Source organism: Drosophila santomea, chromosome 2R, assembly GCF_016746245.2.
Source record: "Drosophila santomea strain STO CAGO 1482 chromosome 2R, Prin_Dsan_1.1, whole genome shotgun sequence".
In the NCBI taxonomy this organism is placed as follows: Eukaryota; Metazoa; Arthropoda; class Insecta; order Diptera; family Drosophilidae; genus Drosophila; species Drosophila santomea.
This window is the reverse complement of record NC_053017.2, coordinates 22,512,814-22,526,313: the sequence shown is the minus strand read 5'-3', so window position 1 is coordinate 22,526,313 and position 13,500 is coordinate 22,512,814. Positions and strand designations below refer to the sequence as shown.

The 13,500-nt window shown below is 38.1% G+C and overlaps 2 protein-coding genes across 2 annotated transcripts; one reads left to right on the top strand and one right to left on the bottom strand.

Annotated features, from left to right (window-relative positions):
• The first annotated feature begins 332 nt into the window (after nucleotides 1-332).
• On the top strand, nucleotides 333-693 carry LOC120445617. Its single transcript, XM_039626129.2, has 2 exons — nucleotides 333-393; nucleotides 444-693. The coding sequence occupies exons 1-2, from the start codon at nucleotides 379-381 to the stop codon at nucleotides 618-620; spliced, it is 192 nt and encodes a 63-aa protein (XP_039482063.1). The 5' UTR covers nucleotides 333-378; the 3' UTR covers nucleotides 621-693.
• Nucleotides 694-3,339: 2,646 nt separating this feature from the next.
• Nucleotides 3,340-5,587, bottom strand: LOC120445494. Its single transcript, XM_039625941.1, has 4 exons — nucleotides 5,160-5,587; nucleotides 3,998-4,189; nucleotides 3,664-3,934; nucleotides 3,340-3,600 (listed from the first exon to the last, which is right to left on the bottom strand). The coding sequence occupies exons 1-4, from the start codon at nucleotides 5,242-5,244 to the stop codon at nucleotides 3,429-3,431; spliced, it is 720 nt and encodes a 239-aa protein (XP_039481875.1). The 5' UTR covers nucleotides 5,245-5,587; the 3' UTR covers nucleotides 3,340-3,428.
• Nucleotides 5,588-13,500: the final 7,913 nt, after the last annotated feature.

Here is a 13,500-nt window from a genome sequence, read left to right as displayed (position 1 = left end):
AAAAAAACAATATATATATTAAACATACACTATATATGTACATCTCCCGGGAATAGGTATCTAATAGCTGAGGCACTCGACTTTAGCGTGCTCATTTCTACTCCTTTGGTAAAAATATGTAAAAATTTGTATAAACTTTTTATGACATAATGCTATTTAAATGTTCGACAGACAGTTCAAGCCGATTACAAATTTTTATTTTTGGAAATAATTAACCTTTAGTCCGTCCCCATGAAATCGAAAGCTATACCTTTTATGGTCTATATTACCATATTTCCAATTTGAAAATTTGTCAGATTTTGCTATATAAACAAAAATTCAAATATATCTGCTATCATTCGTTTAACTATTATTAAAGAAGCGAACAAATTCTGCGCAATGTCTCGCCTATTTGTAAGTTTCATTTTAAATAGTGCTTTGCAAACTACAACAATGTCTTTTAGATTCTAGCACTTGTTTTGTGTATCCTGGCTGATAGTGCTCTTGGTGATATTGAACAGATATTACGAAGCATCAACAGGGCACTTGGTGGATCCACCGGTTCAAATTCTGGTAATACAGGGTCTGGACTTGGCATAAGAACACCCAATAGCGAATTTTCGATTGGATTTAATGGCTGAATTATCCCATTTTTGAGAAAGCGTCATCATGAAATATCTGGTTGACAAAATAAAACGAATTATTTAATTGTAATTCTTAATATAAGAGTATTACATGAAAAACTAATAAGGAAAACAGGTGCATTGAAATCAAGCAGGGTAAACAATTTTAAAGCGGATTTGATTAAATGATTGAAATTTTGTATTTGGCTGTTGTGGGTATTTAAATTTGTTGGCTGTCCTATAGCAGCCCTTTCCATCCGCGCTTTTTACGTTCTTGGCCAGCCGTTTTCTGCTTGTTCACCCACTTCGTTAGCAATGTAAATGACTGTTTCTTCTTTGGCATCTTAAGTAATTCCTACGACAGGCTGGCAACGCCGCTTTTATAAACGCACATATACCAACAGCTCACGCATGTTTTCGCGTTTCGAAAGGCACTGATTTTAACCCTTTGAAAGCATTGCCACCCCGAAAATTAAAAGGCCGTTCGTGTCTTCACTTATGTATTACCTTATATACAACCAAAGAAGGGGAAATTTTCCGCTCATCATGCATGAAAGTCGCGTCTACGGGGCTAAGTTTTTGTGTATATAGACAAATGTATGTATGTATATATTGCATTTGTATTGACGTTTGTTCGTTTTTGTGCTTATCCTCTTAATATTGTTTTTCGTATTTGCCCCGAAGCGTTCTTTGTAAAATGAAAAAAAAAAAAAATATTCTCAAGCCAAATAAACTCACATTAGTTAAGTGTTAAAATACATGGTTACACCTAGTTGGCTTGGTATACATTCAATTATTGAGGAATAATCGCTTGATTTTTATTCATTTCATATGCAAAAAAAACTAATTTGTAAGAATATCCGACTTTTGACAGGAAAATAGGGAACAAACCTAGCCCCAAAAAAAGTAATTTTATTTTAGTAATGTTGTAGTATATACACACATTTTTTAGCACTCTAAATATGACACTAAAAATCAAATTTTATTATGGTTGGACTTCTATAACTCTTTCATTATCTGCGTTTTAGTTACGCAGACTTCGACCGTTTAACCTATGTATACCTACATTTTGTGAAACCAGTTTAACCTTTAGAGACAGATGGGAGAAGTTTATATTTAAGTTTCGAGATGTTAACTGCATTCGTAGTAGATAATCTTTTTCCTTTAAGAACTCCAAGTTCCCAATTCTACTCCCAAATTTGCTCTAAGCTACATATGTATGAATGGAAATATATGTAACATTTTATAAGAAATTAAACCCCAAGGACACCGTCTCTGTCTATGCGGACTTTTTACATTTTCTATATTCTGCTTTGATTAACATTCGTTTGTAGGTTGAGGTAGCCACCGTCTTCGTCTGGGTCCAACGACGGAGAGTTTTAATTACTTTTGGGGGTAGTTTTTCTGCTTTCATTTTTTCTTTGTCGTGGAAAGAAGGAAAAGTCTGAGAATCAACATAAAGAAAATAAAATGTTTGTGTGCAGACAGGCATACGTGTCTCAATAATGTGTATGCATACATCAATTACTTCGCATGTTTCCACACCCTCGATTTGATAAATTCATTCTTCTCTGATTTAAACCTCCAGGAAACATTCCCTTTTCAATTACCATCTTGTATCTATTTATATTGCATACCGTAATAAAAAAAGGCAAATAAATAATATTCAATCCGGTTTACTGCCGGGGGTTCATTTTGCCACGGATCTGACCACTTGACCGTGATAAATATTTATCCCCTGTTGACCACATGAAACCGGAAATGTATACTTAATTGACCTCAGGGAATGGACAATCACGGGGAAAAGGTGATATTGTGGAAAATCGCATCAACTGACCAAAGCCCTAAGTGAATCGTTTCCATACCTGTTGCGCTGGGTAACGGACAATCAACAGTGAACTACGAGGGTCGTCATGTCCAGCCAGTAACCCCTCTTCTTTTAGCTTCCCTTGTGGGTCAGTATCTCTTTATGCCGAATGGTTTGAAGGGGCTGGTCAGTAGGAAGGTCAGCTTCATGTGTATGTCGCGTGCCCTTTGTGTAAACGAATCAATTACAAGCGCTAAATACGCTTTATAAGCACTCGCTCACATTTGCATTTTAAATTAGTCTTGTTTTCTTTGAGGATTGTCAGAACTTTTATAAATTGACCAGGGGCTGTTTTATTGTTATATAGTTGATTTCAAATTATAATAAAGGGGCTATTTAATATATCAACAGGAAAATAACGTGATAAATATTACATACATTAAAAGGCACCACAAATAAATCCTAGTATAGGTACTCAAGCTATTCAGTTTTTTATTTGCATAGCTTCTGAATGCATTACCCCATACCATATTCTCATGTGCTGTGAAAATACGCTTTTATTGCACACCACTTGACTGAAGCTCGACTGGCATTCAGAGCAGTCAAGTGCGAAATAAAGCCCTACCCGTCCTCTGCAATCGCATTGGCTGTCGGTTGTCCTGTTGCTGCAGCTTTCACTGCATATTGCATCCTTGCAGCCTTAAAGTCCTTTATTACAGTCAACTGCGAGTCAAACGAAGTGCAACAGTCAACGTGCTTGTGCATATGCATTTAAATTCCCTGCTCTCGCTTCTCGGCGTGTGGCTTTTGCGGTGTGGATGCAGTCTAAGGTTGCATTTTTCTTTTGAATTGGTTCGTTGTGTTAATTTCCCCTTTTATGTTGTGCTTCAACGGGTTGAAGTACGACACGTCATTTTGCAGTTTTCTCACTTGACTTTTTAGATAATAGGGATTTTACTTTATAAATTGTATCAGTGAAATAAATAATATATTAAATTAATAAGTAAATCTAATCATCATTAATATTTTTTGACCATCTTTTCTGCCAAACTGCGAACTACATTCTCATCGTAGTCCTCAATTTCATCGTCTCCGTCATCAATATCGACATCGTTCGGTCTTACAGGATAACCTTGCTCTGGGGGAACAATTTTAACTCCGTGATCTCCAAATAAGAGACAGTCAAAGTTTCTGAATTCGAAGAAAGGATGTTTTATAAATGCTAGCTTAACTCGCACCGTTTTTCAAACTTACCTTTCAAACAACTCAAAGCCCTGAAATTCTCCTGACATATACATGCAAACGTGCATATTACGCCCGACAAACCATATATCATGAAATTGAATACAGGCTTTAGCAAAATTAAAACGTGGCGGCCGGAAGCAGAATGGAGGCGGATTCTTGCCAGATACCTTTTGTCGGAACCAAATATTGTTGTTAACCCGCATTCGCAACTCGAATGAAAATTCTTCAGGTCGATATGCCACTTCTGTGCAACTGTTCATACCAATAACAGATAGGAAACCTAGGAGCAGACAATTGGGTTTCTTTTGTGTTTAGTTTTATTGCCAAGATAATTTCACCTTACCAGCACAGCACTTGCATAACCCATTGTCACAACTACAGGGTATGCGGTTCACGATGTTCCCCAGTGTTATGTTTGGTAAACTTAGTTGTCTTGATTCTTCCTCATGGCTAAGTAAATTAAGACGATGGTTAAGTAAGCCTAGCTGTATAGCTGCGTCGTATGCCACATCTTCAGTTGGTGGTTGTAATGGCACTACAAGAATTCAAATTAAGCAGCGGAACTAGAAACTTTCAACCTTTTCTTCATCATATTTTGTTTGTACAGGGTTAGATTTAAGAAGAGATTACTTTCATCTTAATTTAATTTTGAATTGGAGTACGGATTAGTAGATTAGTTCCCAAACTATACAAAAAAAATTCGAAAAACTGACAAAACATAAACAAATACATTTTGCTCAGTCATTCAAATCAAACTTCCGCGTATAATGTTAATCAGTTCCGCATTTAGCCAACTGACATAGCCGGCAAGTCACAACGATCGCCTAACAGTTTCAACTATTAACCTTGAATGCACAAACGAGTTACCTGAGTGGAAGATACGAGACGATTTTGATGTCAATGAAACCAACGTAGCAGCAGTGAGCGTTATGTGGTCAAGATCATGGACAGCAATATGTAGATAGTACACGGATAAGTTATGTTAGTTGTAAAGTCTCTCTTTAAATAGATTACATTTGATAACAAGGTATTAAACAGGCTTTGCAAGGTCTTCAGTTATCAGAAATAAAATCGTGAATAATTAATTTTTGTATTTAAAGCTTAGCTTAAAGATTAGACTGAGACTCCACGCCACTTAGTTAATAATATTAGCAAAGTTGTTAGTAATTAGAATATACACATATGTAAATAAAACAGCATTACAAAAAATATTTAAAGAAATATTTTTTATTGCACAATTAAAGTAAAATAGTTTCTAAACTTTATTATCACAAATATTCTCAAAAGCAAATGATACATATTTACAAGCTTAGGAGTTGTTCTCATACATTTGTGCACCAACTTAAAATGTACCTATAAAAAACTAAAGTATTTAAATTGCTGTACATTGCTTTACGCAAGGCAAATATTTACAAATCGATAAAATATCGGCATTGCGAAAGGGTTTATAAAGTTAATAACCAAATAGTAAAAGTATGAAACAAAGTAAGAGTTCTTTGTACTACCAGCATCCGACTTGGAAACGGCTAAGAGTGAGGCAGCGCACAGTAAATAGAAGAACAGACGTGAATGTGAGCTGGCTGCTGGCATCTTTGCACGACGATCAGAACGGAAATAGAAACGAAGGTTGCTGTTGACCCGGTTTGTGGACGTTGATTTTACACGCTTTAGTGTTTTGTTTTCTCTTAAAAAATATATATGTTTGTGTTCACAGTGCTCTGCCTTTACTTTTTTGATTAGTATTTTCTTTCGTGAGCACCAAGAAATAAACTCCTTTATAAACGCAACTTTCGCTTTCGTGCGAAATACGACGAAAGTTTGTTAGGCACCAACTTTAAAATAAGTTTATATAAAGTAAGGTTGAGTTTGCTCATATGTGTTTCACACTTGGCTTAATCTCAAAGCGCGGGCGCAACTCCGTACGTGCTAATGGCCAAACTACAACTGGGTAAGAAAACGGAAGCGCATGCGCATGCTAGCGGACGGGCCAGCAGCAGATGCCAAGCAATCAAGTATGGTACCATCGACAGGTCCAATAGCTCTACTATAATACAAAATACAAAACACATGAAAGCCGAAGTCGTGCGTCAGACGACGATGAATACGAAGCGCGTCAAAGTAGTCTGGCTCTGCGTCTTTTAAAAACGACATATTTACTCTTCTAAAGATAATCTTGATTATGATGTATAGTGCGCGGTGGCACTAATAATGGATACAAAAAAAAAGATTATCAGTTGGAATTTTACCCTAAATTTCCAACTAACAAATATTGACTTAGTGCATTCTTAACCGCAATTTGTTTTGGCCTAGGGTATAAAGTGTTCGGTGTACTAAACTTAAGCTTTAAGCGAGAGAAAAAACCAGTATTTTGTCCATATATGTATATCTTCACAGTTGGCAGTTCTTTTGATTTCTGCTATAATTTCTCTCGTATCACCTTTTTATTTGCTTACATTAATGACTCTCACTTTTTATCTTCGGAATCGGCGGTGCTCGGCATGAAATTTATAAATTTTTAATTGACTTGTCACTTTAATGGTGTGTATATCTTATGTTCTTGGTCGAAACCATAGCAAACAAATATTACCATAATGCTCTTTTAATGTCTATGTCCCTAGCAACAAATTATTAATAAAATGCTTTTTAAATAAAATCGAATGTAGCAGAATCGTAATTATGGTGCCTACATACCTATAAAATACATCAATGAAGTGGCACACTTTCATTGCCTGAAGATATTTCTCACTTGTTAACGCAGTAAACATATTTCAGGTTTACTTGGGTTGTCCTACTGAGTTCGTTCTTTTAAACTGGTTTCCGGCTGCTCCGCAGATTTTAATTGTATGCGTTACCCAAGTATACTTGGGTATACTTGAATCGAAAGTAACGGTAATAAAGCCAACAATAGTGTGTGACAAGAGCAAGAAACTGTCATGCCCAACGACCCACGTGCATATTTTGTACCAAAAGTATTAGCTGAGTAATAGGTATCTAGTAGTCGAGGAATTGGACAATCGTGTCTTTACTTGTTTGTATGACAATATGATATCGAAATGTAGTATTGGTAAGTTAAATTATATCTTCAAAATCTTTTCCAGCAAATGCCGTTGATAAATGTACACAAGAATTTTTGCATGTTGCAGTACGAACACGAACAAACAAAAAAGTTTTGTTTGCCACAAAGTCATTCAAAATGCGCAAGACTGTGTATCAAGCATAAGCCGGCTAACGAGCACGGACCTCGCTGTATGATTATCTTCAGCGCTGCAGCGGTACAATCAAAAATTGATTTGTGAAGCTGAAACGGCTGTGCACGTAAATCATGTGAACTCAATCTCAATTTCTCTTGCACAATTTCCACTTTTGGCAAATATGTCAAAAAAGACCAGAGGGTACACCAGTAAAAGTCGTGAGCAAACATTTCCTTACTGCAAGCCCTCTTTATCTATTGCTGCTATTGTTTGGTAGCATCTTGGGCTCAAATAATACCATGTTCACTCATGTCATCCTATTAATAAGTCAAAACTCGTAGCTGCTTATTCTGGTAAAGGAGTTTTGGTATGAATGCATTTTGACCAAGTGCATGGCGTTGTACACGCAGAAAGGAAACTTGACTTAGTAAATCACATGTGAAATTTTAATAAACTGTGCTTGTATCTTTGCTCTACTCCGAAATCACCAAATGTATTAACAGTCATTACTGGTATAATGTATTGTATTCGCTCTAAAGTGCGTAATTAGTGTCAGAATTTGTTAAATTTATCAATTTAATGAACGTACGTTTTAAAGGTTGGCCACTACTTATCCCTTTTAAAGTAATCAAATATTTCTACGAGCAAAATTTGTATTCTGCTTTGTTTTCTTTTTATTTTTTAGCTGAAAAAAATCCTCTTCAACTCTGCTTGAACCATCCTTCATTAGCAAGGTTTTGGGGGTTATAATTAACCCTTTTGCATGAGCAACATGTAAAAGGTTATTTAGCCGTATCCCCTTTACCATGCCAACCACTTCATCGCGTATTTCTGAAAACGAAAAATATGAGAACAACAAGTCGGAAGAACAAAAATTAGTTTGTTCTTTTTGGGATGAAACTGCCGAAAAATGAAAGAATTGCAATATGCACCCACATATTCTCTAAGGACACTTGACTTTCGGCTTCTTGTGCCTTTTGGAGCATCAGCCAAAAAGAAAGGGCAGGGCTCCACATTGCCCGTTGACAGCTCCCTTGCTTTACAGTCCCGCATCATAGACTTTTTGTTAACTCTAGACATTTGACGGTGCCAATTAATTAAGCGAAATAAAAGCAGAACAAGCGGCAACGGGAGTAGGAAACGTTCATTAGTAGCTGCAGAGAGTGGTAGTAGGGGTGGTTGAGCCCTTGGATGGAGAACGGATTGCACAAATTCTGGAATTCGATTTAAAACTCATGCAATTTGTTTCGTTCAAAATGCTGAGCTTTAATTCGCAATTAGCGCAATTCAATCAGCGTAACGCCGGTTTGGGGAGATGCGCTCGGGTGTTTGCCAAAGCCTTGCCATAATTGTAGACGCGCTGAGGCTATTCACGACGCCTTTTACCACCTGCGGCTAGCGGTGATTACGAGCAACATGAGCATAAAAATTGCTTACGCTATGTAGACAAAATCTTGGACCCTAGGAGGCGGGTGTCTGCCGATGGCTTGTTTCGGTTGCTTCGTTAATGGAAATCAGAGAACAGAAACTGAGTCTATGTCTGCATCTTGAATCGCAGCCTCAGTGATGCCGTGATCTGCCACCAATCGATGGAAGCGATGTCAAGCCCGCGAAATGCATATCTCCTAGTCTGCTAACAAAGTTGAAGACCTTTACGATCATCGTCTATATAAACACACTGTGTCACGCGCACATCGCTAGATAAGCCTGAACTTTTGTCGGTGCGTTGCAACTTGCTTATGACACATGATGCAGTTGATGGAGATTGCTGTTCGAGCGGCTATCGACAGACCTATGAGAGGCAGAAACAGATTAAAAGACTTAGTGTACACAATTTATTGGCGTAAACTTAGAATGAACTACAGCCAAGTTGGAGGAAAACAGATATTTGTAGGTGGTCAGTCTTCTGGGTGGAAGACTTCTGTGATTGGGTATGGATTCGTTAAGATTTGATTTAAGCGTTTTTAGTTTGCTTGTTGAAAAATACATATGTATACATATGTGGGTTGAAAGAGCTTATAGTATGCAGGCTGCCTGCTTCTTTGAGTAGGAGCCTGCACCGTACCACCTGTTGATCTTTTAAAAGGGGTCAGGCCCCACAGGGGCGCGTTGTGATATTCTCCCAAAAGCATGTTCCTGTTAATCCGTTCGCATTAATATTTTGTAGTTTTTCCAGTTCGAAGTTATGTTACTTGAACTTCAAATTCAATTTCATAGAACAGGCAATGAAAATTGCCGATGTCAAATATTCAAACCAATAAGTTGATTACGTTTATTATTCGATGAAACCTAATTTCCATGCGTATTCAATACGTATTCCGGTTCAAATCTCCGAATACTTGAACGCAGTCACGTCCCATATGATGACGATGAAGTCAGAATATGGCAAATCACAGATGGACGAAAAGCAATCATCTCTGCAACTGCTGAAGGGATTAGATGGCTGAAATGCAGTACACAGCAATCTATCACGTATGTAATTCCCATGAAAAATTTTCAGATTCTGGAGACGGAAAATACTAAAAACGGGAGCCAAATTGGTGAAGGTGGACTAATAACATCGAGTAGTTTGTCTGCTCGTAAGTTACATGGTTGGAATTTGAAGCGTAGCCAATCGATTCGCCAAACGCATTGCACATGATGATGTGCACCAGTTTTAATCCATTTGGACCTATCTGAATGCATTAGGCTGTGGAAGTTCAAACTTGAGTTCAGCACAATTTGCTGTAGAGGAAAAATGCTATCTGCACGATCTGGGCAATCGATCGGGCACCGATTGCTGCCCTCGGTGCGTTGTTGTGGCAACACGTAGAGACCCAATTTTGTAGCATTTCGCCAGCTACTTGTTACGGGTCAGGCGGAGAGCTTCATCATCAATTTCGTAGAGGCCTTGCAGTCTCATAATCCCATGTTTGTTTGCATTAGCCACCGCAGACAGGCTGCAATTATGTCGTTTGGGGTTTGATGGCAACCGGCACTGTGACTGGGACTTTCTGGCTTGTGAGAGCAGCGCAGCTTCAGTTGATTTTGGGGGGCAAGCAATGCTGCCAAGCCGTACCCTCACAGATAGAAAGTTCCTAAGCTTTAAAATTGGTAATGCATAATCAGTACAGGTCTCAGTTAGGAAAGGGTATACCATGTTTTATCTCACTGGCTGTTTATTGCCAATTTGATTGCTCCAGACTTTGTGGCGCATATGAATTATGGGTTCAGTTTATTTTTAAGCCAGCAGTCGAGTCACATTCCTTTGGTCTGCACTTTGGCTTTGTGACTCGGCGGTATTCTGGGCTGCATTCAATGTTTCTATTGCCGGTTAGTGGACCATGGGAAGTTGTGTCCTCGGCGTCAGAGGTATTGAGCGTTAAAACGCGTGCGAAGCGCTTGAAGGCAGTCAACGAACCGCACGCTCCGTTGCCTATCTGTCTGTCAATTTTTTTCCGTCGTCTGTTTTTTGTTTTCTGCACATTTCTCAAAATTAACACTTCGCCACACTCACTCTTGCCAAATTCATAAGTGCGCATAAATTATGCCAAAAACACAAGCCAACCCTGTGGTGGGTTTTGCGTTTTTTGTTGTGCTTAAATTTTAATGAGTGAAAAATCATGTTGAACATTTAATGCACATGTCTACTCACTGAGTATAATTTCTTTTAACCCTATATTCGAATAAAAATTCACTTAATTTAAAAAGTACATAGTTCTGCAAATGTACTAGTTATTATGTCTCCATTCTAAGTTTCATTGATTTAGGTCCTGAAGAAACATATACTGAGGTAGAAAAACCAACGAAATTATCTGCAGGTCTCCATGGACACATTTAAATTAAGTGATAAAAAAAAGTAATAAACAAAAATCTTGGGGCTAAAGCATCAGCGCAACCAACACAATATTGTCAAGTCTCGTCTAGGTTCAAGAGGGAAAACGCACGCCAAAATCGTCTACGAAAATCATTAAATAAAACTTTGGGGCGTTGAAAGAAGGCTTCCAATACTTTTGCCTGACTGATTTGGTAATTTTGCGTTTGTATCGAATTTAAATAAAGTTCTCTTAGCCGCATGAGAAAGTTTTTGATATTCACGAAGCAAATGAGTTTGCAATTTATTTTTCGAGTTTTCTTATCTCTTCTCTGTTCTTTTTCTAGCATTGCAAATAATTTGTAATGAATTGACAAAATTCGACTGGAATAGGGAAAGACCATACACTCTCACTTCCCTACGTATATAATACGATTTTAATGAGAAATTCAGTGTTGGATTTTGGCTTCAGGCAAACAAGCCGTTTGGGTGTGCCAAAGTACAGTCCGCGACCTGTCAATTAAATTAAATGCTGTATTACGCTTAAGTTTAAGACTTTGCTTAATTCCCATTACGCATTTTTTTTGTTTTTGGGTGCGTGGTATGGCCTTGTATTCAGCAGAGTCATGCGATGACAATACTAGATTACGAGGGACACGCCACTCGATTGTTGGAATGGAAATTGGTTCCTCGGACCAAGTTTAATTACTTTCTCCCATGCACCGCGCATCTGTGCGTCGTTCCTCGAAACAAACTAGAATTTTTTGTTGGATGCTTTTAGGCGGAGTTAAAGGTGGTTGGTTGAAGCTTAAACGACACGAGCAGTCTTATTTTAAAGCTGTCTTGAGTTGTATAACTTTTATTTTTGGCTTTCGTGCCTCATTGTGAAGAAAAATATTACAAGAAGAAAAACTTCATTGTTTGGGACCGTTGGAATTCGAAGTTAGCTCCAAAAACAAAAGTAAAAAATTATCGCCCGACCCAAGAGCCGAAGGCAGATGAAAGCATACTCAAGTAGTCTCGGTGCTTTCTAGTGTTTGCATGGCTTATTCAACTTTACCCAGTTACAAAAAGAACGAACAGAATAGCAGGCACAAGTGTCTATGTGAGATTCGGAACGGTTGTAGGCTGAGCGGCCCACTCAGGCGTCTAGAAATCTCAAAAATGTGCACAGACTCAGCTTCATCCGCTTCCGCCCGCTTATCCTCAACGGAACCCAACTACAACAGCCAGTGCAGCCCCAATGTGAGCTCTGCCGACGATGTCTGGCAAGGCGATTTAGCAAATTAAAAGGTTTTTAATGCATGGAGTGCTCTCCTACTTACTTCATAATTTGATGCCAACTGTGCCAGGGAAATGCGAGAAACAGGACGGGCAAGGATCCGAAATCCGCAATTTGCTTCTGTGGGATGTATTTTATTTTTATCCAAAAATTGTATTTTTTGCTTTTACATAGGAATTTGGCCATGGAGTTTTCGGTAGGCCCTGTGTAATTTCCTCTTTTACCTATTGCAGACGCAAAATTTATAGGCGGTATGGTCAAAGACTGCTAAGAATTTGTTTTATATTGAAAAGTAAATGGAAGTAACAAAAACTCTGTTTTTCTCGATGTAACATATAAAGCTTGTTTCGCGAGAGATAATTAAAAAGGTAATTTCCTTACTAAATAAACACATTGCAGAAATAAACATCCGGCCTAATGCCATTGTACCCACACTTCCGACATTCCCTCACACTTGGTTCCATCAAATCTAAATGAAGTAATATATTTAAAGCCTCTTAAAAAGCAACCACAAATTATACACTTGACTGCGACACATTGACACATCGCGAAAAACTGGGAAATGCAAAACCAAGCCTTGTTTTGCAAGCGCACACACTCGACAACTGTCACGTGTCTTATTGAGTGCTTTGTTCTGGAAAATTTCGCAGGTCGGAAAATTCGCATGCCCGTGGTGAGGGCGGCTTACACCCTAAGCATACTTCCCTCTTATTTCTGCACGTCCTATCATCCAATTTCCTTAATATTGGGTTATTGGGTTGTGTACTTTTGCGGGTTTCGGCGGTAATGGAGATCTGGTTGTAAGTAAATTTTTCGCCGGCATTAAAGCTTATGAATGTTCAATTGCCTTGCAAAAGCATTTAAATACGCTTTGCGATTGCTAAAATGACAGTTGAATTTTTGATAAATGTCGACGCGTGTGTGTGGTGTGTAGAATAGCACGCTGTGCCTGAAAAGCAGGGGTGTTCGTTGTACAGATTTTATTGCTTGGAAAATGGCATGCAAGTGAAGGCTGTGTTGTTATGGCTTTGGGCCATTTAATGTTACTTAAGGGCGCTACTTTCAACAAATTAAGCCAATTTTATAATAATGTGTTGAAGCATTTAAAAGGTGTGATGGACAGGCATATGCAGCAGAAAACCAGTAAGGATATTTATTATACTAAGTCCATAATTGTAAGAAAGTATAAAGTATTCAATACCTCACAAATAAATTTACAATACAATTTCCTGTTATTTATTTTGATTCCTTTCCGGGCCAAACCAAACTTTATTTGAAAGACAAACTTTGACGGTCATGAGAAAAGGTTGTCTTTCCCATGATAAAAACATTAAGCAACAACTAAAAATTCCTAAGCCAGCAAATAATAATAGTTTGTATACAAACGTTGGACTCGACTACCTCTTTCCCGCACCTATACTTGGAGGTCAGTCTACGTCTTTGTTTACGACGCAGCATTATTGAAATCAGGATAATTGTGCAAAAGGATGCGAAGAAAAAACCGCAAATACTTTAGGTTCAGAGCGAAGCACCAGTCCCAAGTAGTCATTCATTCCGTAACGAAGATATCTCAAGAGCCA

Excerpts from the sequence above, each read along its gene's own strand:
- LOC120445494 (XM_039625941.1), bottom strand. The coding sequence starts at position 5,244 with ATGCCAGCAGCCAGCTCACATTCACGTCTGTTCTTCTATTTACTGTGC. Across the intron at positions 3,935-3,997 it reads GTTATGCAAGTGCTGTGCTG|GTTTCCTATCTGTTATTGGT; the intron begins GTAAGGTGAAAT and ends GTCTGCTCCTAG. Across the intron at positions 3,601-3,663 it reads GGCTTTGAGTTGTTTGAAAG|AAACTTTGACTGTCTCTTAT; the intron begins GTAAGTTTGAAA and ends CTTCGAATTCAG.